This window comes from Protopterus annectens, chromosome 5.part1 (assembly GCF_019279795.1).
Source record: "Protopterus annectens isolate FY-2018-M chromosome 5.part1, PAN1.0, whole genome shotgun sequence".
NCBI classification, from domain to species: Eukaryota; Metazoa; Chordata; order Ceratodontiformes; family Protopteridae; genus Protopterus; species Protopterus annectens.
The window spans coordinates 749,466,929-749,494,851 of NC_056736.1; the positions used below are offsets into that span (position 1 = coordinate 749,466,929).

At 41.0% G+C, this 27,923-nt stretch overlaps 1 protein-coding gene across 1 annotated transcript in view; it reads right to left on the reverse strand.

Moving 5' to 3' along the window:
- LOC122803267 overlaps nt 1-27,923 on the reverse strand; it is a 531,454-nt gene that overhangs the window by 243,278 nt on the left and 260,253 nt on the right. Inside the window, exon 2 of the mRNA XM_044072857.1 lies at nt 19,251-19,307. Within this exon, the coding sequence (XP_043928792.1) occupies nt 19,251-19,307 (57 nt within the window). The remainder of the gene's footprint in view (nt 1-19,250; nt 19,308-27,923) is intronic.

The window sequence follows — 27,923 nt, forward strand, 5'->3', positions numbered from 1 at the left end:
CCCTATCTCAATGCTACCTGCTGACATTACAATAAACACCACCCTATCTCAATGCTACCTGCTGACATTATTATAAACACCACCCTGTCTCAATGCTACGTGCTGACATTACAATAAACACCACCCTGTCTCAATGCTACCTGCTGACATTACAATAAACACCACCCTGTCTCAATGCTACCTGCTGACATTGCAATAAACACCACCCTGTCTCAATGCTACCTGCTGACATTACAATAAAAAACACCCTATCTCAATGCTACCTGCTGACATTACAATAAACACCACCCTATCTCAATGCTACCTGTTGACATTACAATAAACACCACCCTATCTCAATGCTACCTGCTGACATTACAATAAACACTACCCTGTCTCAATGCTACCTGCTCACATTACAATAAATACCACCCTGTCTCAATGCTACCTGCTGACATTACAATAAACACCACCCTATCTCAATGCTACCTGCTGACCTTACAATACAACCACCCTGTCTCAGTGCTACCTGCTGACATTACAAAAAACACCACCCTGTCTCAGTGCTACCTGCTGACATTACAATAACCACCCTATCTCAATGTTACCTGCTGACATTACAATAAACACCATCGTCTCAATGCTACCTGCTGACATTACAATAAATACCACCCTGTCTCAATGCTACCTGCTGACATTACAATAAACACCACTCTGTCTCAATGCTATCTGCTGACATTACAATAAACACCACCCTGTCTCAATGCTACCTGCTGACATTACAATAAACACCACCGTATCTCAATACGATCTGCTGACATTACAATACACACCACCCTATCTCAATGCTACCTGCTGACATTACAATAGCCACCCTATCTCAATGCTACCTGCTGACATTACAATAAACACCACTGTCTCAATGCTACCTGCTGACATTACAATAAACCCCACCCTGTCTCAATGCTACCTGCTGACATTACAATACACACCACCCTATCTCAATGCTACATGCTGTCATTACCATAACCACCCTATGTCAATGCTACCTGCTGACATTACAATAAACACCACCATCTCAATGCTATCTGCTAACATTACAATAAACACCACCCTGTCTCAATGCTACCTGCTGACATTACAATACAAACCACCCTATTTCAATGCTACCTGCTGACATTACAATAAACACCACCCTGCCTCAATGCTACCTGCTGATATTACAAAAAACACCACCCTATCTCAATGCTACCTATAAACACCACCCTATCTCAATGCTACCTGCTGACATTACAATAAACACCACCCTGTCTCAATGCTACCTGCTGACATTACAATGAACACCACCCTGCCTCAATGCTACCTACTGACATTACAATAAACACCACCCTGTCTCAATGCTACCTGCTGACATTACAATACACATCACCCTGCCTCAATGCTACCTGCTGACATTACAATACACACCACCCTATCTCAATGCTACCTGCTGACATTACAATAAACACCACCCTATCTCAATGCTACCTGCTGACATTACAATAAACACCACCCTATCTCAATGCTACCTGCTGACATTACAATACACACCACCCTGCCTCAATGCTACCTGCTGATATTACAAAACACCACCCTATCTCAATGCTACCTATAAACACCACCCTATCTCAATGCTACCTGCTGACATTACAATAAACACCACCCTGTCTCAATGCTACCTGCTGACATTACAATGAACACCACCCTGCCTCAATGCTACCTACTGACATTACAATAAACACCACCCTGTCTCAATGCTACCTGCTGACATTACAATACACATCACCCTGCCTCAATGCTACCTGCTGACATTACAATACACACCACCCTATCTCAATGCTACCTGCTGACATTACAATAACCACCCTATCTCAATGTTACCTGCTGACATTACAATAAACACCATCGTCTCAATGCTACCTGCTGACATTACAATAAATACCACCCTGTCTCAATGCTACCTGCTGACATTACAATAAACACCACTCTGTCTCAATGCTATCTGCTGACATTACAATAAACACCACCCTGTCTCAATGCTACCTGCTGACATTACAATAAACACCACCGTATCTCAATACGATCTGCTGACATTACAATACACACCACCCTATCTAAATGCTACCTGCTGACATTACAATAGCCACCCTATCTCAATGCTACCTGCTGACATTACAATAAACACCACTGTCTCAATGCTACCTGCTGACATTACAATAAACACCACCCTGTCTCAATGCTACCTGCTGACATTACAATAAACACCACCCTATCTCAATGCTACCTGCTGACATTACAATACACACCACCCTGTCTCAATGCTACCTGCTGACATTACAATAAACACCACCCTGTCTCAATGCTACCTGCTGACATTACAATACATACCACCCTCCCTCAATGCTACCTGCTGACATTACAATACACATCACCCTGTCTCAATGCTACCTACTGACATTACAATACACACCACCCTATCTCAATGCTACCTGCTGACATTACAATAAACACCACCCTATCTCAATGCTACCTACTGACATTACAATAAACACCACCCTGTCTCAATGCTACCTGCTGACATTACAATGAACACCACCCTGTCTCAATGCTACCTACTGACATTATAATAAACACCACCCTGTCTCAATGCTACCTGCTGACATTACAATACACACCACCCTGTCTCAATGCTACCTACTGACATTACAATACACACCACCCTATCTCAATGCTACCTGCTGACATTACAATACACATCACCCTGTCTCAATGCTACCTACTGACATTACAATACACACCACCCTATCTCAATGCTACCTGCTGACATTACGATAACCACCCTGTCTCAATGTTACCTGCTGACATTACAATAAACACCACCGTCTCAATGCTACCTGCTGACATTACAATTAACACCACGCTGTCTCATTGCTACCTGCTGATATTACAATACACACCATCCTATCTCAATGCTACCTGCTGACATTACAATAAACACCACCCTATCTCAATAATACCTGCTGACATTACAATAAACACCACCGTATCTCAATACGACCTGCTGACATTACAATACACACCACCCTATCTCAATGCGACCTGCTGACATTACAATAGTCACCCTATCTCAATGCTACCTGCTGACATTACAATAAACACCACTGTCTCAATGCTACCTGCTGACATTACAATAAACACCACCCTGTTTCAATGCTGCCTGCTGACATTACTATAAACACCACCCTATCTCAATGCTACCTCCTGACATTACAATAAACACCACCCTATCTCAATGCTATCTGCTGACATTACAATAAACACCACCCTATCTCAATGCTACCTGCTGACATTACAATAAACACCATCCTATCTCAATGCTACCTGCTGACATTACAATAAACACCACCCTATCTCAATGCTACCTGCTGATTTTACAATAAACACCACCCTATCTCAATGCTACCTGCTGACATTACAATAAACCCCACCCTATCTCAATGCTACCTGCTGACATTACAATAAACACTACCCTGTCTCAATGCTACCTGCTCACATTACAATAAACACCACCCTGTCTCAATGCTACCTGCTGACATTACAATAACCACCCTATCTCAACGCTACCTGCTGACATTACAATGCACACCACCCTGTCTCAAGGCTACCTGCTGACATTACAATAAACACCACCCTGTCTCAATGCTACCTGCTGACATTACAATAAACACCACCCTGTCTCAGTGCTACCTGCTGACATTACAATAAACACCACCCTGTCTCAATGCTACCTGCTGACATTACAATACACACCACCCTATCCCAATGCTAACTGCTGACATTACATTAAACACCACCCTGTCTCAATGCTACCTGCTGACATTACAATACACACCACCCTGTCTCAATGCTACCTGCTGACATTACAATAAACACCACCCTATCTCAATGCTACCTATAAACACCACCCTATCTCAATGCTACCTGCTGACATTACAATAAACACCACCCTGTCTCAATGCTACCTGCTGACATTACAATGAACACCACCCTGTCTCAATGCTACCTGCTGACATTACAATAAACACCACCCTGTCTCAATGCTATCTGCTGACATTACAATACACACCACCCTGTCTCAATGCTATCTGCTGACATTACAATACACACCACCCTGTCTCAATGCTACCTGCTGACATTACAATAAACACCACCTTATCTCAATTCAAGAAAACGCTCAAGCAGTATTTCAAGACTCAATGGCTGCGTCCTTGCTCCATGCCTGACTAAATATTTGATAACACTGGTGCACCAGTATTATACTGATATTTTAAATCTACTGTATTGCAACTTAGTTAACCAGATGATAAGCATGTTAGATTATAGAAATTTACACTCCGTGTGACTATTAGACTGTGGAAATTGCTTGTAACTGTTCATTATTGTATATTATGTCTGCTTTCCCTGTATTATTTCCTTTGGAGCTTTTCTCCCTGAGCCTCCGCTGAAAACGGACATGTATCCAGTCGGACTATCCTGGTCAACAAATGTAAAATAAAAAAAAATAAAATAAATGTCAAGTGAGATGGAAGTTGCTACTGGAGTTTCAATAGCCTGATAGTCGGGGGATAGAAGCTTCTGCTAAATTTGTTTTGCAATGTATGCTACAATAACGCCTCCCAGATAAGTGCAGGAACAGTCCATATGTAGGGTGAGTGCAGTCCATGACATTTTCCAAGCTCTGTTGAGACAATGAGAATGGTGCAAATATTTTCTGCTGCTTTCACTACTCTTTGGAAGGACTTGTGGTCTGTGGTGGAGCAGTTCCCATACCAAGCTATAAAAGTGTTTGTCAGGATGCTCTCAAATGTGCCCCTGTAGAAGGCCATGAGAACAGGGGCTGGTATATTTGCTCTTCTTAACCTTTGCAGAAAGTGTAGGTGCTGCTGTGCTTTCCTGAAAATGGTATTTGTGTTTCACAGACCAAGACAGGTCTTCCAAGATGTGCACCCCAAGAAATTTGGTGCTTTTTACCCTCTCCACTGTTTCTCCATTGACTGAGTAAGGAAGATTTCGTATGGTTTCTTCTGAAATCTGCGATTACCTCCTTGGTTTTGTCTCACCTCTTCTCTATAGGTGGTTTCCTTCTCATTGCTAAGGACTGTTGTATCATCTGCAAACTTTATTATATGATTAGAGCTGTACTTAGCAGTGCAAATGTGTGCTAAAAGACTGAATAGCAGAGGGCTCAGAACACAGCCTTGAGGTACACCAGTGCTCAAGGTGATGCTATTTGAGGTGTTCTTTCCTGCATATACTTTGTGGCCTTTCAGTAAGGAAGTCCAGAATCCAACTGCACACTGGAGTGTTGACAGATGAGTTAGTATCTCTATCAATTGCGGAGGTATGACTGTGTTGAATGCCGAACTGAAATCAGTGAATAACATGCGCACACAGCTGCTGTTGTTTTCCAGGTGGTCCAACGATAGATGAAGTGGCAGTGAAATAGCATCTACTGTGGATCGATTTGGCTTGTATGCAAATTGGAGTGGGTGCAAGGAGGATGGAAGTCTGGATGCTGTGTTCCTTAACCAGCCTTCCTAGGCACTTCATTACTATAGAGGCGAGAGCCACAGGGCAGTAGTCATTGAGGTCCTTTGGTGGAGACTTCTTAGGCAGAGGTATTATTGTGGTGCTCTTGAACCACCTGGGAACAATGGCCTGTTTCAATGAGCTAATGAATATGTCTATAAGTACATTTATCAATTGCCCAGCACAGTCTCTTAGGACCTTTCTCAGAGTGTTATCAGAACCAGCCGCTTTTCTCAGATTTATCCTCCATGGCCTTCAGTTGGATTTAGTCCGAGCACTTCTTCATTCTGGCTTGTTGAAGCTTTGATTGGTTTTCTGCCATTTGCTTCTCTAAACCTGCTATAATATATGTTGAGCTTGTTCAGGAATTCAGTGCTGTCCTCACACTGAGAAGAAGTGGGCTTGTAATCCGTTATGGCTTGAATTCCTTGCCACAGTCATCTCACTTCCTTTTGGAATTTTTACATAAAGAAATTGCAAAGGTACTTCAAACAGCAGCTCACTGAACAGCAATTTTAGCATCAAGAAAATGCTGGACCTCTTGCTTAGCCAGACTCAATCTGATACTTTGCTGCTGATCCAAAAAGGGCTCCCTTAACTGCAGATCCCTAATAAGATCTAATGAAGCCCTGTATTTACTATTTTTCTCTGTGTTATGATCCTTAATATAACTTTTTCACTCTTTCATTGAAGAGAGTTTTAAGCTGGTCCCACATATTAACTCTTCTTTGCCCGTTAGAATATTCTCTGTAGCTCTTCCTTTAACCAAATTACTAAATTTAATATTTCTCAACATAAAAAATATCAAACACCAATGTTTAGAAAATATTCCTGCAGCTGAAAACTTGAAAGTAAGACTCAAGGGTGTGTGGTCAGCAAGGAAGAGGGGACCAGTAAAGGAGTAGAGTGTGCAAGCAATTCCTCGGTCCACAGGTATTATCTATGCTGGACCATATTTTGTACTTAAGAGTAGCACATATAACCTGAATCAGCTCCTTTCAAGTTACTTCTCCCTGCATCTACCAAGCCTACACTTTTAAAGATGTGCCTTGTTTGTCTTGAGAGAGTCTTCTGTCTTGGGCCAGAATTAACACCGTGTTTGTTTGCTATCTGATTCCAGTTGCCAGTTATGAACATCACTCCTTCTATGAAATCAAAAAGTAAAGTTAAAATTTTCCTGAAAACAGGAAACAAAGATGGGTAAGAGATGTACAGAAACAAAAGTCAAAAGTGATGCACCTATCATTCCCTTCCCTAATTCTAAAAACTGTGATAACTTTTCTTTTACCCGTGGGATATGCTAAGCCGGTGAAGCAACCTAAACCCCTTCTTATTAATCCACTGTTTATTCCGCTCAGTCAGATGTATCTCTTGAAAGGCTACCGTATTTATTTGGTATGTCTTTAAGTTGAGCCTTCTTCTCTCTCTCTTAAGGTTACTAAGACCATTCACATTCCAGCTTCTTTTTGTACACAGCCCATTACAGATTTTTTAAAAATCGGCTGCCTACCATGCCCCTATCCAAATTCTTGTTACCCTGTCTAGGACTATGTCTTTGTTTTGACTGGCTGAAATGTGCAAGTCAAAACCAGGGGAATACTTAACAACAAAAGTCACTTAAAAATAGAAAAACCTTCACAACTCTTAAAAATGACAAATGCTCTTGTCACACAGTAAACCAACAGAGCACTTTAAACATCATACAGAATATTATATAAAGTCAAAAGGAACCTACTTTGTCATTCACAAACAGGTGCAAAAACCAAATGAAATTCCATATCACCAGACTCAATGTGCAGACATCACACAGTCTAATACAAGACAGTACTACATGCATAACTACTTACCATGTACCATAATATCAGAGATATACGATCCTAATATTTCACATAAATAAATTAAAAACTCACAGTAACATTTTACCATCAGTGAGCTCTTGCACCCCGATTATTGCACTGTACTGAGGTAGGTCGTTGCAACAAAGACTTACTTGGGTATTGCCTAGGGTGGCACAGATATGAGTACTACACTGTCGCGAAGTTACATATTAGCATTCAGTATTGCACTATAATGAGAATTTTCTGGCCTTAATACTGCCATGATGACCAGTGAATTGACTAGACTTACTGAGCATTGCACTGTCCTGGACTGAGATAGGCAGAGACGATATTGCACAGTTTGAGACGGTTTTTCAAACTGAATTGATGGCCCAGATGGTCAGCATGGAGTGTGACTGTTGCCGGAGTTGAACAGTCTGATGGCCTGTTACTGAATCTAGTAGTTCATCTTATGCTACACATAAGCACTTGCCAGATAATAGGCAAGTCAACAGTCTGTGAGCAGGGTGGGTGCAGTCCTTAATTATTCCTTTGGCCCTACCTAGACATCTGGTTACATGCAGGTCCTCGATAGCTGGTAGGGTGGCATTGATTATCCCCTCAGCTGCCTTTACCAATCTCTGTAGGGCTTTGTGTTCGGAGATAGAGCAGCTGCCATACCACACTGTGAGGATGTTTGTCATGGTGTTTCTACTGTACCACTACAGAAGGCTGCAAGGACTGTTGATGGTATGTTTGCTCTCCTCACCCTTTTTAGAAAGTGCAACCTTTGATGTGCCTTCCTGACAATGGCATTTGTATTGATAGACCAAGTCCTCATCAATATGCACCCCAGAAACTTTATGCTCCTCACTGTTTCACCGTTGATGGTGAGAAAAGAATGTTTCTTGCAGTTTCTCCTGAAGTCCACAATTATTTCCAATAATAGCACTATCAAAGAAATCAGTGCCATCACGCTTCAATGATTACCGCCCCGTAGCCCTAACTTCCACCGTAATGAAAAAGTTTAAGAGGCTGGTCAGACATGCAATAACATCTGAACTATCTACAGACCTTGACCCACAGCAGTTTGCTTACCGAGGAAACTGCTCCACTACAGATGCCATTGCACTGGCACTACACTTATTACTGAACCATCCAGACGACAAAAACAGCTACATGAGGCTAGTATTCATTGACTTTAGTTCTGCCTTTAAAATACAGTCATCCCTATACAGCTGGTAAGGAGGCTGCTTCAACAAGGCATCAGCACACCACTTTGGAACTGGATTCTGGACTTTCTCACAGACAGACCTCAAAAGGTGTGCATAGGAAATAAATCCTCGGATAGCACCAATACTGGAGTTCCTTAAGGCTGTGTACTGAGCCCCTTACTGTTCACTCTGCTACGCATGACTGCACAGTGAGGTACAACACCAACCACATCATTAAGTTTGCTGATGATGCAACAGTGGTGACCTCATCAGCAACGATGATGAGTCGGCGTACAGGGCTGAGGTAGAGCAACTGATTACCTGGTGTGACAGTAACAGCCTAGCAATAAACATGACAAGACAAAGAAAATAATTGTGGACTTCAGGGAAGCGATCACTCCTTTGTGTGTACATATTATATGCAAGTTCCTTGCAGTTTTTCCTGAAGAGCAAAGAGGGAACTGCTCTTTCTAATGAACTCATGAATCTCAGTGATAAAAACAGACTCCAACTGACCAATACAGATAATTTTGTGAAAACAAATCATTCAACCTGGTTCCGTTATCACGCATATGTGAAATTCCTTACCCACCCTTCAAGTTAGTTAACTAGTCAGGGTACTGGATAAGTCAAATGCCTGCTAGAATATTCCAGGTATCTATGCAACTGTCTTGCTCAAGGGAAGATATAAACAATTATCAAGAGAAAAAAAAAAAGGGAAAATCCCCATTCAAATCCAAGTCCAACTTTTGTCTATTTCTGCATGACATTTATCTTGGATGATCTGTGGTTTCTCCTGTACCATTTGCTATTGTTTAAAAGATGAAGCAAGGATTTTATGGAGTAACTGAAGAGAATCTAGAGGTGGAAAAGTCTTGCTGTAGGTGTCTTGACCGAGCATTTATATCACATAGCTCCTGTGTATTAACAGATGTGGTGCCTGATCCATTTGTAGCATGGTGAGCCCACAGAGCTTGTTGAGGGTCCTTGTATGACTTTCCCCCAGAGTGAAACATAATTTGTCAAGTGGACAGGAAGACCAGAAGACATTTTAAACCCTTTTGCTTACAAGCCTGAATCAAAGGGTCAAACTGCACCCTTAGTCTTCTCATGATGGGAGAAAAGTTCTGTTCAACAAAAACTCTACTCTCCCTCACTTTTAAAGTTGTACTCTCCCTCACTTTTAAAGTTGTACTCTCCCTCACTTTTAAAGTTGTACTCTCCCTCACTTTTAAAGTTGTACTCTCCCTCACTTTTAAAGTTGTACTCTCCCTCACTTTTAAAGTTGTACTCTCCCTCACTTTTAAAGTTGTACTCTCCCTCACTTTTAAAGTTGTACTCTCCCTCACTTTTAAAGTTGTACTCTCCCTCACTTTTAAAGTTGTACTCTCCCTCACTTTTAAAGTTGTACTCTCCCTCACTTTTAAAGTTGTACTCTCCCTCACTTTTAAAGTTGTACTCTCCCTCACTTTTAAAGTTGTACTCTCCCTCACTTTTAAAGTTGTTCCTGTTTCCCACAATTTGGTAAGGATCTCCCATTTAATGGCAAAAGATTCAAAACATACTACCATAGCCCATGACATGTTACCGGTAGCAGCCTGGTGACCTCCATGCTACCCTGTGCACCCACTCAACGGATTCAATGGGGACAGCTGTCCAGTTGGCAAGTTGATTTCTAATCAACATTTTACAGTTCCTTCTCTCAACCCCTTTTTGGTATTCTGAGCAATTTACAAGTTCTTGCTCCTTGTATAATTATCCATATCACTTATCTTAAACTCCAAATACTCCAGGTGAGCCTCTGCCTCATCCACGCTGGGTCAAATTTCCACATTTTCATCTGTTAGGGACTGTACCATCTGAGTGAATGTCAATATATTTTTCCAATTCTGACAAGTTAGAGTCATTCTGTATCATATAGCTTTGAATATGATATGTTCATCCCCTTTATCTCTGTGAGTATTTGATGAAATGATAGTTCATCTCTGTAAGGAAAGCCTTACTGGGTGATGTTCACTGTCAAAGCAATGTCAAGTATCTCACTCCTTGGCAAATACACTGCCAATTTACCACTCTTCCTTCTGGACTTCTGTTTTTCAGTCATGCTTACCCAACAGGAATATAAAGCAGGATGATTGATAATAAGTGTACTTTTGGCCAGCTCAAGACCATAATATGAAATCAAGCTGTTGTCCTGAGTGCTACCGTACAGGAAGTCAAACTTGAGAGAGTTTGTCAATAATACCAGCATGAGGGACAGTGTCAAAGGTCTTGGCAAGGTCCAGATGAGCAATGTGAACTGTATGCCCCTCATCCAGGACATCAGTAACATTTTCAAAGAACTCAACCAGGCAGAGCAGGCACAATCTGCCTTTTATAAAGCTGAACTGGTGTATATCCCACAGATATAAGAGCACCTCTATCTCAGTTTATTTGTGCAGCTATAATATGTTCCAAAGTCTTACAAATAATGCTAGTGAGTAATAGCACTGTAATTCCCGGAGATAGTACAGGGGTCACCATTATACAAGGGCATCACAACTGCCACTCCCTCCACTTTGGAGACATAACCGGTGAAGAGACTCGGGAAGAAGGGCTCAGTAGGACTTGCACTTCTCAGCAGACATCAAGCAACACTGTTAGAACCGATGGAAGTGCCATCAAGCAACACTGTTAGAACCGATGGAAGTGGCGTTTTAAGTTTGGAACGTATAAGAAGGACTTGGTCCAACTGGACCGAGAGTGGGAATGGAAAGGACAAAGGGATGGGTCAGTGGACAGAAGCTGGAAGAAAATTTATCTGCAAGAATATTAGCAATGTCCTGAGAAGGTGGTACATTTGCAGATACAGATTTGTAGGTTATTTCTAAACTCACTAATATAGCTGAGGCAGACCTTACGATTGTCTTTTGAATTAGTTGCCATGGTAAGTCCATAGGTGGACTTACATTTCCTAATGTTAAGTTTGACAGACTTTCTTACCAACTTTAAATCCATTTTATAATGATGACATGGACCATGGTCATTTATAATGATGACACGGACCATGGTCAGGAGCATTTCCTTTCCATCATAGTTTTTTTTTTGATGTGGTAGTTCCACCATAATGGTTTAGTTCTAAACTCGCCATTACATTTATACCAAATTGGATGAATCCCTCAAACACAGCCATCTAAGATGAACTAAAATTCAGAGCAGTAAGCAACAGCCGCAGTCACAAGGTTTGCTGGTGGGGGGGTCTATAGCATTCCTGATTATCAATAAGATCAGTAAATAAGTCATTGGTTTTGGTGATCCCTGAAGGCTGAAAAGTTATCAGCCAAAAAGCAGGTTTTCATAGAGGAGAGCACAGTGAGATGGTCAGAACTGACTAGGGAGGAGGTAGAAGGGTGGTACAATTGGGAGAAATGTTTGTAAAGACAAGATGAAGAAGATTAACCCCTCTATTAGGGAGGGGGGCAAATCAGCAAAGTGTATTAGCATTTTCAAAGTCCAGAAATCGGTGACAATATTTGTTGTTGGTAGGAAATGTTAGCCAGTTTTTGTGCAGATAGTTGAAGTTACCCATAACAGAGTTCTTTGGTTTGACTTCTACCTTTCCTAGGTGGTTAAGGTATTCTACACATGCTGTTAAAGGGTCACTAAAATGGATTTATAATGGATTATACTGTGAGCATTCATTTTAGTGAGTGCAATTAGGACCAGTTCCAGATTCATATAATGCGCAATCTTGGACAAACAATGGGGTTACAAATAATTAGAGACACTCTCACCACAGTTACTGGTACATCTGGATGCGTGATACGTACTGTACTCCAGAATTCAAGCACTGCTCTCACTACATGGAGCCAGGTCTCTGTAAGTACACACATTAGCATGATAGGCAATGTACCCCAAAATGTAGGCAGTGCTATCAGTACATGGAACCAGCTCTCTGTAATTGTACACATGTTGACATCTTAAAGGTTAAGGAAGGCCTCAAGTTCAGAGATTTCAGTGCTGCTACCTTGACATTATCCAGGTTGTAGTTTGCTGTGTTGGGATTCATCTGATGAACTCAGCCTAAAAAGGGCACTACAGGGGCAGCAAAAGATGTAACCTGTATATGAGCAAAGATCTGACAACTTTAGAAAAGTGTTAAATTCACAAAATAAAAAGCAGTGCACTCCCTCAGAATTTGTATTTTATATAAATCTGCAATATTAGCACGTTCATCATTCTAAGGGCTTCAAAGGCTGAATGGCTGAATAAAGCTTTTGAAATGCACCAAATGTTAACACCACGCTGATGCTACGACATGTAGACAGATAGTGATTTATGTTCATCACTGTTTTTTTCAAATGGCAAGTCCTTGTGAAAATTCCTGTTATGAGGTGCACTCTCTCAACATCTTGCTAACAATTTCTTTTCCATTTTGAGCCTTCTCTGACATCAGTGAGGAGGTAAGGTGCTACAATAAACAGCAAGCTTCACTTGATCAGCTATCAATAAACCACAACTGTGCGTGGGTATATTAGAACCTACCCATGGCTGGTGTGAGTAATTAAATAAAGCCTACCATGGGTATTAAATCCTTATAAACTCACAAACATGAGTGGATTACTGCTTTTACACAATATTATTTAAGAAAGAAATTGCTTACCTTTCTTAAATAATACGATTATACAAGGGGACTTCTGTCTTTTTCCGCATCATCTTCACTATTCTGATGTAGACTTGCATTCCCACGCTAGCACAGTGCATCAGTGCAGGAGATGTGAAGGAGTAAACAGAATCTCTATTGTTCAGACTCTTACAGGGACACTGCAAACATATGAGGAAAATCGGATACGATTATGTTTGAGTTTTGCAGAACGTACCCGATTTTTTTCATATTTTGTATTTTGGTGTGTCCTCCAGTATATGTCAGTTGAAAAGTCTGGCCGCTCAATGGTACTTCAGTGGCTGGACTTTTTTTCTCTACTGGTATATGCTTGATTTGCAATGGACACACTGGTTGGGCTGCCCAATCAGCATTCTGTTTTTTTAATAGTAATATGCCATTCTTGTATAAATCGCAATTTTTCACCAGAACTAGAATAGTTGCAAAAAGACTTCTAAAAGGTAACGAATACACCATTTTCATCAGCTTTACAGAATACATCAAATGTGTTATTTTACTTATGCATTTGAGTTTTAACACGTTCGTGAAACATTCGGACATATCCAATCATTAGCTCAAACTTAAAGAAACATCACCTACTCTTATATCTTTACTTAACAAATATGTAGTACTGATAAAAAGTGAACTCCCATTATTGGACCAAGCATTATGTCCACATTAGCTAAATATATTCCTACCAAAATTCTTATCACTGCCACACTTATAATTGTTCTCACCTCATCTTATCTCTTAACCTCATTTACACATCTAGATTTTTCTCAGCTTCACTATCCTTATAAACAACCAACCATACAATCTCTCAGTGCCTCTCACCAGCATATAAATATAACTTCCATACCAAACTACCTTCTATCAAAGTACCACAGACTAACCCATATTAAATACAATAATATAATAACCAGGGAAGTTCAATATCTAATCAGTAATGCACATAATCCTTTACTGTGACTGAAAAGGCTATCCTTAGAAGATGGAGATATCCACCCTAATCCAGGCCCAGCCAATGTCCTTACCACTAACTCTCATACTCCACATCCCACTACCTCAATGTCCCCTACCAAACTTCCCAACTCACTCCTAGTTGCTCATCTCAATATCCGAAGCTTAAATAATAAAGTGGCCCACCTCCATGCTCTCCTGGATGTATACTCCTTTGACATCCTTTGCTTAACAGAAACATGTTTAAAACCTGGAAACCATGATAATGAAATCACACCTCCAGTCTATAATATACTGAGATGTGATCGCAACAAAAGAAAGGTGGGGGAGTAGCAATCCTTTTCAAAGAAGGCCTAGTAGTCACCTCTTCACCCTACAACCCTCCTTTGGAAAATAATGCTGAAATACTCATCTCTAAAATACAGATCAATTCCAACAAATCCATAAATATTATCTGTATCTATTTACCTCCTGGGAACAACATCACTACACTAGAGAATATACTTTGCTGGGTCACATCATCCTTCCCTCAAGAAACTATAATCCTAGGTGACTTTAATATTGATTGGAAAAGTATCAATACTGAACATCCAACTTCCCATATTAACCTTTATGGTTGCTCTCAAACCATTACCTCCCCTACTAGAATTAAAAACCAAATACAAAAGAGACTACATTAGACTGGATTCTTATAAACAACTTTCAACAAACTTATAAGGTAGGGACCTTCCCCGATGATGTAAGTGACCACTCCCTGACCTACATAATCAGGGAAAAGATTGATACTGCCCAACGCACAACATTTCGCTCAGTTCGGAGCAACAAGAATTTTAACATACGGCTATTCCAAAATGAAATTACTGCTTGTAATTGGTCTCCCCTAGAAGCCCTACCACTTGAAGGGGCTGTCAAATACTTCAACTCTAAATTCTTAACTATCCTAGACCACCATTCACCTAAGCGTACCGTTAGAATTAGATCAAAACCAGCTCCTTGGCTTTCTAAAGAAACCAGGCAAAAAATCCTACTCAGAAACAAAACTTGGAATAGGTTGTGGTGTACTAAACTTATAGCAGATCAGCAAGTATTTAAACAACTGAGAAATTTGACAAAAAAACAATACTCTCAGATAAAAAAAAACTTCTACTATAAAATGCAGCAAACACAGCAAAATAATCCACATAAATTCTGGGCAAGTATCAACAGACTTGTTAACCCTGGTCACTCCAGTACACCAAGCCCAACAGACACTAATCTCAAGACCCCAATCGAAATTGCTAACACCTTTAACACATTCTTTACTGAGACCATACAATGCCTAACCAGCAAACTATCCCTTGATAATGCTAGCATTCTTATCCCCACTAATAGCCCTATTCCCAATTTCAAATTACAACCCATCTCGACTACTTTTATCTTCAAACTCATCCAAAAACTGAAGCCTTGTACTCCTCCTGCTGAGCAGATCCCAGCTGAATATTTGCAAAAAGCAGCTACATCTGTAACCTATCCCATATCGATTCTTATAAATAGAACCATTAAGGAAGGAACCATCCCAGACATATGGAAAATTTCTCATGTTACACCTCTACATAAAGGGGGTAACTCGAATGAATATTCCAACTACCGACCTATAGCTTTACTATCTCCTTTAGCTAAAATCATGGAAAGATGCATTCACCACTAGCTACTGAACCACTTAATTCAACATAACTTACTAGCCAATACTCAGCATGGTTTTAGGCCATTCCATAGCACCACTACTGCCCTTCTTTCCTTCACTGATTCTATCAACAGAAACCGTAATAATAACACTCTCTCCTCAGCTCTCTTTATTGATCTTTCAAAAGCTTTTGACATGGTCAACCACCCTTTGATTATAAATATACTAAAATCTCTTTCCTTTGACTCACTAGCAATACAGTAGTTCACTTCCTACCTCAGCAAAAGGCAGCAAGCAGTGCTCTGGGATAATAATCTATCATCCCTCATGCCTGTCACCTTGGGTGCCCCCCCCCCCCCCCCCCAGGGCTCAATCCTAGGCCCTGTACTTTTCTCTATATTCATAAATGATCTGCATTTAGCTATTCCACAAGCTACCTGCATACAATATGCAGATGATTCCACACTTATTTGCACAGCCAAATATCCACCTGAACTACAATATATAACTCAGAAGGTGTTTAACACAGTAGAAATATAGAAATATGTTTTTTAAAGTGTTGTCTCCTTCTGAATACCAAAAAAACAAAACTCCTACTCTTTACTCCACCCGTAAGTACACACCATTAGACTTCTCAGTTATCTCTAATAATGGGATCCTCATTCCTCCTGACTCCAGCACCAAACTCCTTGGAATTACAGTAGATAACAACCTTAACTTTGACTTTCTCATTAACAACACTATAAAAAAATTAACAGAAGAATGGGCTTCCTATATACGATTAGGCCCTTCCTTACCTCTACAACTAGAACCACTATTGCCCAATCACTTGTAATCTCTATACTGCTCTATGCCTCACCAATTTACACTAACCTAACTAAAAGCAACATTCTCAAACTAGCTAGCTCCTATAATAACATTGCCCAATTTGTCACTGGTAACCCCTTCAGAACCCATCACTGTCACAATCTAAAACAACTTGGTTGGCTTGAACTACAGAATTAGCTTCAACTTAACCAACTTACCTTAGCCCATAAAGTCCTCAATGACCCTAACAAAACTCCAATACTCTCCAACCTTCTAATCCCCTATAAAAATCTCAATACCTTACGCTCCTCTAATAAACTATTAGTTGGCATAAACAAGTCCAACATGGCAGGTGACTCTCTTTTCAAACAGTTGGCAAAAACTGGAACTTCCTACCTAGTGAACTTACATTACTTCCTTCCCTGCACCTCTTCAAACAAAAACTCAAATTATTCCTTAGAACACACTGGCTATGCCCTTGTAATAACCCTGACTAGAATTTCACCTGTTTCTACCACTGCCCAGTTTCTACTCAAATCTAGACAATATTGTTTAGCAGAAATGAAAAGAGAACTGTAAAACTACTGTAACATGTAAGCATTTTACTCCTCTGAAGATTCATGTCCTGTTTTCTGTTTTTTGTCATTTTATGATCAATACAATGCATTAGATATAACTATTTACTATTTTATTGTAATCTACTACCTTACTTACTATTTTGTTAGCTATTTAATGTAATCTTTAACCTTGTTATAACTGTGGTGTTTGGAGCTTTTCTCCCCGGGCCTCTACTGAAAATGGACATATATCCAGTTAGACTAGCCCGGTCAATAAATGTAAAATAAAATAAAAATAAATAGTCACTTCACTGAGCTAATCATGGCACCTGCTCTGTATTTTACTCCTCAGCAGTAATAATACTGGCAGCTTTGATGACCTAACAGATTTCTTCCATAAATGTCACTAGTGAATGTGTAACACAAGCAGGTGTCATGTGATTCAGCACTGTAACAGCACAACTCCCAGCTAAGCATCCTGTACATCGCAGCTAAGCATACTGAAGTGCTCCTTTCCAGAAACTTCTTTATAAACTTACAGTGCAAATGAGAGTGGATCAATCTAACATCTGCTGCACTGCCCCCTTACCCACCCTGTGGTATCTACCTAGATGGTATGACTAACTTAAGGACATCGTATAAAACACTGTGTGACTTTTGTCATAAAATCCAGTGTAATTAGGAGAGTTTTCCTTTGGTCATCCTGCCCACAAGTCAGAGTGGTTTGTTAGCATTCTTATTTGAACTGAAATATGAAACCATTCTGGTGTGCAACCTGGTATTATTATGCAGAACAACCATAACCTTACGGCATGTTATTGAGGGCTGTTCATACTACACAGCCTGAAAAATCTAACATCCTGCAAGCAGAAACTATAAGCTAATAACAAAAAGTTTTCTACAACACAAACATTCATACAGATGACATGCCAAAGACTCCCAAGCAAAACAGTGACTTCTAGTACTGTACTTGGTCATAGCTGGAAAGATTACAGCACATAGAGCCATTTAAGGTGAAATAAACACCCAGCTGAGCTGCATTCTTCCCATCCACAATGTCATGGAAAAGTGTGACGGCCAATAGGTCACAGCAAGACCCTGAGATCTGCATCATAAAGGGAGGGATAACTGGTCGAGGGTGAACCTTGTGTAACAACAAAGGATACAGTCTTCTTTTAGCTGCCTTGAAAGTGACTTGTTTATTCCAGGCAGATGATTACGTGAGTAGAAGTTTTATTCCAAGTGATCAGCAAAACCATGCGGACCCTCTTCAGCACGTTTTAAATCACTGAAACCTACCTAGGCAGAAATCATGCACGTAATCCAAAACCCTGATGTTGGGATGAGCCAGACAGCCCGAGATGCAGGTTAACATCTTCCTAAGTCACAAATTGTATATGTGTGTCTACTGCATGCAACAGTTAAACTACGGGGGACCAAATCTACTGTATGGAACAGTTAAGCTATGGAGAACCAAACCTACTGTATGGAACAGTTAAACTATTGGGAACCAAAACCTACTATGAAATTGTGAGATGTTTGAGTCCTATGCTGTCTATACCTCTGAGAACAGATAAACAAATGAAAGATACACAGAGCCTGCACCATGGGGTACAGGGATGATGTGCGGACCATCGCCAAGCAGCTTGGGTAATTCAGCGGTTCAGGCATCTGAGAAGCTGGCAGGAGGATAGGTATTAATGCCTCCAAAATAACAAATAGAAAAACTGGAATCACTGTAAGCAAGTAGAAATGGCCTGCTGTTCTTTTAAAAGTAGATCTTCATGGGTATTCATAATCAGAATGAATGTATGAAGAACCACCTAAAAAGTGTTCTATCAGTGACTTTAGAAACAATCACAATGGGACATCTGGCAGAAGGTCAACATTATCAAAATTAAGACAAAAGCACTGTGGTGTGGGAGAATGTCAGAGAAAACCAAAAAATCACAAATAAAACAAATTTAGAAAAAAAAAGCCTACCTGATTTGAATGGCACGTCAGTTTTCAGTAGTTTATGGTCCATGCAGATCTGCACATCTGGTAGTAAAGAAAACAAAAGTTTCAAACTACAGTCTTCAATGCATTTCAAATTGCCTAACTGTCCTGTAAGGAAACAGGCTCCACTAGAAATAGGATGTAGTTTCTCAGCCACACTTACTTCTTAGCACCTGTACATAACATCACAGACAAAGGCTTAAGCCCCGAGATAAAAATGCCACCTCTGAGACTGGCTGTACTGTAATTCTCATTCATCAGTTCCTCTTTTCTTCCACTGCTAATGTATCTCACACTCCATCATAAGTACCTCCTGCTCTTTCACACAGGAAAGTTTCTTAACTAAAAAATTAGGCTTTGCAGAGCAACACTGACAGAACAGGAGGAATCCTTATAAAGATTACATGATTTTGGACAGAGTTCAGACTTCCCTCTATCTACAAAGGAAACCCTTACAGTTCAACTCCAAAGTAAGTCCACACTCATAAGCTTTTGTGAATTTTAAGCAAAAATATGTTGTGGTATACAGTGTGGTTTTTCAAAGTCAATTCCGCAATCTATAGTGAAAATAAATCTTTCACTTAACCTACAACACTATGATGTGCAACTACAGAAATAGGCCAGTGAAAAAGACCACCTTCAAAACACTATCATATATGCACAAATCTCACTCCTTTTAACTAGGTATATCTCATTGGCCTACAATGTATTTTCCTAAGGTACAGTGAAGACATGTTTTCCTAAGGTACAGTGAAGACGGTAACCCGTGGTGGTGGTGCTGTGGTAGCGTTGTCGCCTCACAGTAAGATGCTGTCCGGTTCGATTCTCAGCTAGAGCGCGTCTTCTGCATGGAGACATGCTTAAATGGGCGTACCTTCATTGAAGGTTGTGCGTCAGGCCTGGCAAGCCGGTACATAAAAATCTACTGCCAATCATTAGCGGACCGGAGCTCCGCTGTGGCGACCCCTAACCGGGAAAAGCCAAAAGACACAAAAAACAGCGAAGATGGTGGTGATGCTGCGGTAGCGTGGTCACCTCACAGTAAGACGTTCTCCTGTTTGATTCTCAGCTAGAGCGTCTTCTGTGTGGAGACATGCGTGAATGGGCGTACCTTCATTGAAGGTTGTGCGTCAGAGCTGGTAACTCAGCACGTAAAAATCTACTGCCAATCATTAGCGGACCGGAGTTCCGCTGTGGCGACCCCTAATCAGGAAAAGCCGAAAAACACAACAGCGAAGACTTGTCTCCACAGAAAGAGTAATTCTAGTTATAAAAAAATGCTTTAACACTCATGATAAAACTATGGATGCAGAACTAAATAAAACTACATGATTTATGTATAAAAGGTTTGCTTAACTGGTGTGTGGATAAAAAAAAGTTGTACAAGGTGCTCAGGATAACAGTAGAATATCTCTGTCTACAGCTTTCACCTTCCTTGGTTAACAGCCCTCTGAAAGAGGGCAGTTCTGGTTCAGATTTTTCCAAAGCAACATTAGAACTCCTCACCTGGAAGCGATGTTTGTTGTCAATTAGAAAGACCCATTTCATGCTGCTGGGGTTGTTACTCAAGGCAAAGCTATAAAGACTTGATTAACAGATAGAAACACATAGGACATGTTTAATTTCATGGCACCAACTGAAAGACAGGCCCACATGACATCCTGCAGGCACATCAGTCTTATGGGAATTTCTTAATGCAACACTACAGTAAACATTATACACATCCTCTTGAAAATGTTCAATTATATAAAGAATAAGACATACTCTATACCAATGGCCTGAAGAACTCTGCAGTCTTAGACAAAAAAGTTTAACTATATGACTGTAATAAAAGACAGAGAATGGGCAATTCCTCCCTGTGGCCAAGTGACGTATTAAGCCATGCAGGTAGGTACAATGGGTGTGCCTTCTTTGAAAGTTGGGCATCAGGCTGGCAATTCGGCACCACAAAAATCCACTGCCATTCATTAGCAGACCGGAGTTCCGCTGTGGTGACCCCTAATCAGGAAAAGCCAAAGACCTGCATAGAGAATGTGCAAACTTTACATCAGCACCCTGATTGGAGAATGAACGTTCTCCAGCTGGGTATTAATACAGAAGTAATGCCCACTGAAACAAGTCCACTGCTTTACAGCAGCATATCAAGCTGCTGTGGAGTTCGGGGAGAAAATAAATAACAGCCACCATTATTTTATGCTCACTGAGTGAGTGCAAAATGTAACAAAAACAGAAAAAAAGTGTATCTGTGTATATTTATGAGTGCATTTATGTTTCTGTCTGCGTGTGTGAGTGAATGCGTGCATGAAAGCAGAGGAGACTGTGTATGTGTGTACGAGAGAGAAACTGAACAGTGAGACTGATTGAACCGTTGTTTTACACTCACGAAGCAGCTCCTTTGCTGTTTAGTGAGTGTGAAGTAAAAAAGAAAAAAAAACTTAAAAAGTGTGTGTGTGTGTGTGTGTGTGTGTGTGTGTGTGTGTGTGTGTGTGTGTGTGTGTGTGTGTGTGTGTGTGAGAATATGTTTGTGTGTATGAAAGAAGAGACCGAGTGAGAGAGAGAGTGTGAGCGACTCCTGGCAGCAGCAGCAGTTAAGAGGTATGCATACCTCTCAGCTGTACAGATTTTTGCATCATATTTTTGGTATGGTCCTCATAAAATTTTAGTTTTCTGGTAAACTTCTAGCAAAGCATTGAGAACTGAAGTCAGACAATGACAGGTATTTGAATTTCAGACTTCATTCCCTTTAGAAAATGCATGTTAATGCAAACAAAATCTGTTATTCTATCAACTTTCTATGTCTGTAAAAGCAATATTTAAAAATTGTCCCTATTTTTGGACCTTTGCCTCCCCCATTATTTATGGCTTTTTCCAGACTTCTTGTTCTAAGAGGTTGAGACGTATGTCTTTCGCCCTCATGTCTCAACATATGTTTTTATATATTTTTGATGTAAAATGCTTCCTCAACACCATTAACACATACTACAGCAAGTCTGAAACATTAGCAGGAACTATTTTACATCAAAAATATATAAAAAAATATATAATACTTAAAAAAGTAAGTAAAACACAGCAATTTTACAGATAGCCCATTCTCTAAGCACAACAATGCCTTCCAGGCAGAGTGTGTGTTAATGTATAATTAATACCCTTCCAGGGGTGTAGAGGCCCTCTACCTGTGGCATCAGGCCTCATAACACCCTTGCGCAGATGTTATTACACATCAATACACACCCTGTCAGGCATTATTGTTTGTGTAAATCTGGTTATATACCAGTGTGCTAATGCATTTTGATTAGTTTATTTCTGGTCTTCTTTCTTAAGACTTGGAGCACTGCAGTCAGATTGTCATATTTTAGGAATGTGTATGAGGCACAACCAAGCATTTACTACATAATTATGGGGCTATAGCAATGTAATTATTTTCCTACAGCAAGGATTTATAATTGCAGTACTACAAATCATTCCTTCCTAGCATAAGTGTATTAGCAAATGATACTAAAGCCAGAGTTAAGTTCAATGCACTTTTATTTACAGTGACTAAAAGGGAGACAAAAAAAGAATTGTGTAAAATCTTACCATAACCATAGATGTTCTTCTCTTTTATGTTGCAATATTCTTTACATGTGAGAAGTCCTCCGCCCAACAACCAGATATCTGGCCAGTATACAACAGGTTTCATCTACTGCAGGTAGGTGGGACGTCGCACGCATGTTCTGACAATGTCAGCCATAAAAAGACTTCGACACATACAATCCTCAGAACTGAAATGGCACAAGAGGAACACCAGAACTAAGGACCAGTATAAACCCATCCAATGAAGGAGCAAGATGTCAGGGGAAGGCGGGAGGGACAGAATACTGCAACGTCGAAGAGAAGGACATCTATGGTTATGGTAAGATTTTACACAATTCTATGTTCTTCTATGTTGCAGTACTCATAACATATGGGAGAATACCAAAGCTTAGTAGGCATCATGGGAGGAGGGAGGAGCAGAGGAACTTTGCACTGAAGAACTTTCAACAAAGCCATGGGGAATGGCCCTGGAAACCCTGCCCTTGATCTAGAAACAGTGTCCAGCTTGTAATGTTTGGTAAAAGTATGCACAGTGTCCAGCTTGTAATGTTTGGTAAACGTATGCACAGAAGACCATGTAGCAGCCTCCAGAATAGAATTAGTAGCCAGACTTTTAAAGAATGCCCTTGAGGAAGTCACTGATCTAGTAGAATGAACCCTAACTGGCGCAAGAGATTTACCATGGAAGTCATTGCAAAACACAATAGCCTTGGAAATCCAAGAAGAAATTGTTTGCTTAGAAATGGGCAATCCCAGAGCCCTGGGATGTAACGAAACAAAGAGGTGATCAGATTTCCTGATTGTCTTCGTCTTATAGTCTTATCCAAGCCAAATCTAAGTTGTCTATGTACATCCAATGTACGCAAAATCCTCTCACTGGAGAACTGAGAAGGGAAAAACATGAGCAATTGAATAGACTGATTAAGAGACACCTCATTCGCTGCCTTAGGCATAAAAGGAGGATTAGTGCACAGAGAAAACCTATCCTTGTGGAAGCCATCAAAGCCTGAATCTCGGATACCCTCCTGGCAGATGTCAAGTCTAACAAAAGCACAGCCTTCCAAGTTCAAAACTTTATATCAACCATCTTTCTGCCCAGCTCTAACATCTCTCATCTCTCACTCCTCTCCTACTAGACATCTCAGAAGTGCAACCCAAGATTTACTAAATGTCTACAAACCTAAAACAAAAACTGGCAGCAAGGTATACAGTTACCACCCTTCTGTTGAATGTAACAAACTCCCCTACAAATAAGAAATCTAACAAACCCCCAAAAATTTAAAATAGCTAAAAAACATCACTACAAAACACATTAGACCTGCCCCTGCTTACACCCTCCTTGAGCATAATCTTTCCTTTTACCTTCAATTCATCCATTGTTGCCCCTATCCAACCCACTTTCCTGTACCCCTCTGTCAACCTGTATGCCTCCCAATATGGCTTACTGATCAACTATTGTAAAAAAGATTTGCATATATAAATAATTCTTCCATCTTCTTTCTCCATTTTTTCCTTTTCTCTAAATTTCAACTAACAGTTATTGTAAACCAAATAATTTCCAAGATTACTCTTGTTTATTCAACATTGTTTTTCAAATCAAATTTTGTTAGACTGTATGAATGTAAAATGTTCTGGAGTTTTTCTCCCCGGGCCTTCACTGAAAAAGGGCTTTGCCTCAGTTGGACACTCCCAGTTAAAAAACATAAAATAAATAAAAAAGTTGAGGCTGCAGGCTCAAATGGAGCTACAGCAAGCTTCTCTAAGACTTAGTTCAAATCCCAGGGAGGTGGAACTGTTTTTCCTGGGAGGTTTAATATGTAGGATGCCTTTAAGGAAAAGTTTAACATCCAACCTGGAGGTTAAAGGTGGAGATAATGGTAGACATGCAGAAATAACAGACTGAACTTTCACAGAATATGATAAGCCACTGTTCAGCAATTCACACAAGTAAGAAAGAACTGCTGCAACGTCATAGGATCATAATAGGTTACTAGGCTATTGGCCCCGAGGTCCTTATAACCCTAGCCAAGAATTTAGCCCATGTTTAGACAAGTCAGCACCCAGAGCCCCTGTCTAGCAGGGGACAAGTGGAATCTCAGGAGTGTATTTTGTGTTTCCCATCCAGTTGTCCAGATTGAGCTTAAAATAGGATAATGAGGTACTCTGCTTGATGTGGAGAGGGAGTCTGTTCCACAGATGGGGGAGTCTCTGGGACACAAATCTGTCCTGCCAACAAGTTCTATTGATATCACAGACCAGGTTGAGGTTGCACATGACTTGTGGATATGCAGCAGTCCCATCAAGGTGGGGTCTGAGATTGCTTTGTATGCCAGACAGAGGTCACCTCTGAGTAGCCTGTATGAAACAGAGTAGAGGGACCAGGCATTTAGCCTGTGTAGGGTAGGTATTTGAGGTCCTTGATTCTCCTGGTGAGGAGCCTCTGTGGTCTCTCCAGCTGCTGCATGTGCCTTGCGAGGTACATGCCGAAGGGGGCATTGTACTCAATAATTGGCCTTATAACGGAAGAATACAGGGATCTTATGACCTCTTTGTCCCTGGAGGTGGGCCATGTAGAAAACTTTCCGTACAATAGAAGCAACATGCTGGTCAAAAGTCAGGTTACTATCAACCTGGCTGCCCAAATCAATCACTACTGATTGTGTACTTAGGACGTTATTAATGTGATAATATGTGGAGACGTCACTCTCCCCAAAGGGGATGATGATGATGCATTTTTTGACATTCAGCTTGAGGCCATGTTTCTGGCACCAGTCATTTGTTTGGGTGAGACGCTCTTGGAGGACGTCCACATCACTTGGGGAATTGATGACTGCACCCACCTTGCAGTCATCTGCAAACTTGGTCAGCCATAGCCCACTGGTTTTAGCCTGTACCTCAGAGAAGTATATCCTGAATAACAGAGCCCCCAAGACCGATCCCTGGGGTATGCCGCTCATTATGGGTCTACTGCTTGAGGTGGCTTCCCCTATTTTGATTAGGTGGCTTCCATCAGTGACCCAGTTTGCCACCCATCTGGCAATGTATTGATTGATGCCTAGTTGAGAGAGTTTATCTATTATGCCTGAGTGAGGAATAGTGTCGAAGGCTTTGGCCAGGTCAAGGTAGGCAGTGTGCAGTGTCTTCCCCTCATCCATGGCTTTAGTGACTGTCTCAAAGAAGTCGACCAGATTTAACAGACATGACCTCCCCTTAAAGTCAAACTGTGTGGAGTCGAGTGCTTGGAGGTTGCCAATGTCCTTGTTAATGAGGTCCATGATAATCCAGTCCACGGCCTTGCAGATCAGGCTAGTTAGGGTGATGGGTCTATAATTTCCTGGATCGGTGGACGCTCCACCTTTGAGCAAAGGAATGACAGTGGCTGTTCTCCACTTGGCTGGGATGAAGCCAGTAGTCAGGCTTTGGTTGAATAGGGTGCCTAATGGCACTGCAAATTCATGCCTGAGTTCATGTAGGATGCAGCCTGGGATGTTATTGGGTCCTATGCAGGCTGTATTTTTTGCCTTTGAGAAGGCAGTGATGACCTGTTCCCTAGAGATAAGGGGTGGGGTGCAGGTACTGGGGATGTCCTGATTTACTGATGGGGAGGACATGCCTGCCTGGGACATGTATTCAGCGAGCTCAAACATTTCGCTCTTCACATAGTCCAGGAAGGTACATCTCAATTCATGAAAGCCAACATGAACTATGACAGAGTCATAACAGTACCTGTTGTTGAGAGACTTGAGTGCACGTGGATATGGCAGATTCTGGCACCTGACAAACAACTAGCCATGACTGAGAATGGATCTTGTTTCCTTGAGACACCAGATAGAAAAATCCACTTGGATATGCAGGATTTTCTAGTACTGGGTTTTCTGGCCTGCTGCAGAACCCTAAGCATGTCCTGTGAAAAAGGTGCCTAAAAGGAATAAAAAGTTGATCAGCCAAAAAGTCAGATGCAAGGTTGACAAATGCAGATGAAGCAGGAATCCCTTGTCTTTTGTGTGCAGGTTCACTCTGTGGTGTAACTTGTGATGATTGCTCTTGGCTAAATGCAGAAGAGGAGGGAACCAATGCTGTTGTGGTCAAAAGGGAGTCACCAGCAAGATTTTTGGTTTGTCAAGTTGAAATTTTAGCAGAACATTTTGAATGAGAGGGAAGGGGGGAATGCATAGAGAAACATCCCTTTCCATGAGAAAAGACAGGGCATCCACCTTCTAAACCAGAGGATAAGGGAGTCTGGCACAAAATGAAAGAAGCTGTCTTTTCAGAGGGGAGGCAAATAGATCCAAAGAGGAGTGCCCCACCAGTGGACCAATTCCAGAAACATATCCATACGAAGCATGCATTCTTGGGATTGAGACATGGACCTGCTTAGGGTGTCTGCCACAGAATTTTGAGAGAAGAAATGTAAACCGCAAGAGTCGTATTGTATTGAATTGCCAATTCCCATGCCCTGACAGCTAACCTGCAAAGAATGTAAGACTTTGCCCCCCCACCCCACCTCACCCCACTATTTATGTACCAGAGAACAGTGGTGTTGTCTGCAAATATTTTCAGAGGGCCTTGTTGAAAGAGAGGATGAAAGGCCTGTAGAGCCAGAATGACAGCTCTAATTTCCTTGATGTTGATATGTTCTTTCGTTTGAGAAGGAGACCAAAGATCCTGAACCTTTTTGGAGGTAAATGTTGCTCCCCTGCCTGTGTCTGAGGCATCTGTGAGCAAATGTTGAGCTGTCTGGGGCAGGAAAAGAGGAAGGTCAGGATTCAGAGAAAGTTGTGCAAATCACCAAAGGCTCTGTCTAAGCAGGGAGGGGTGGAATCACAAACTCCAAAGGGTGAGCATGCTGAGTCCAGACTGACTTTAGGAACCACAGAAACTTCTTCTAGCATGGGAATAGTGGAGGCCATGAACCCCAAACGTCTGAGAAGCTCCCTGGGCTGTAATGGATAGAAGGGTCTACAGAAAGGCAACAAGGTACTGAACCTTGTCCATAGGAATAAAAACCATCATAAGGTCTGTCCTGAACCTATTCCCTAGAAAAATGTGGTCCTGGGATGGGTTCAAAAAGGAATTTTTGAAATT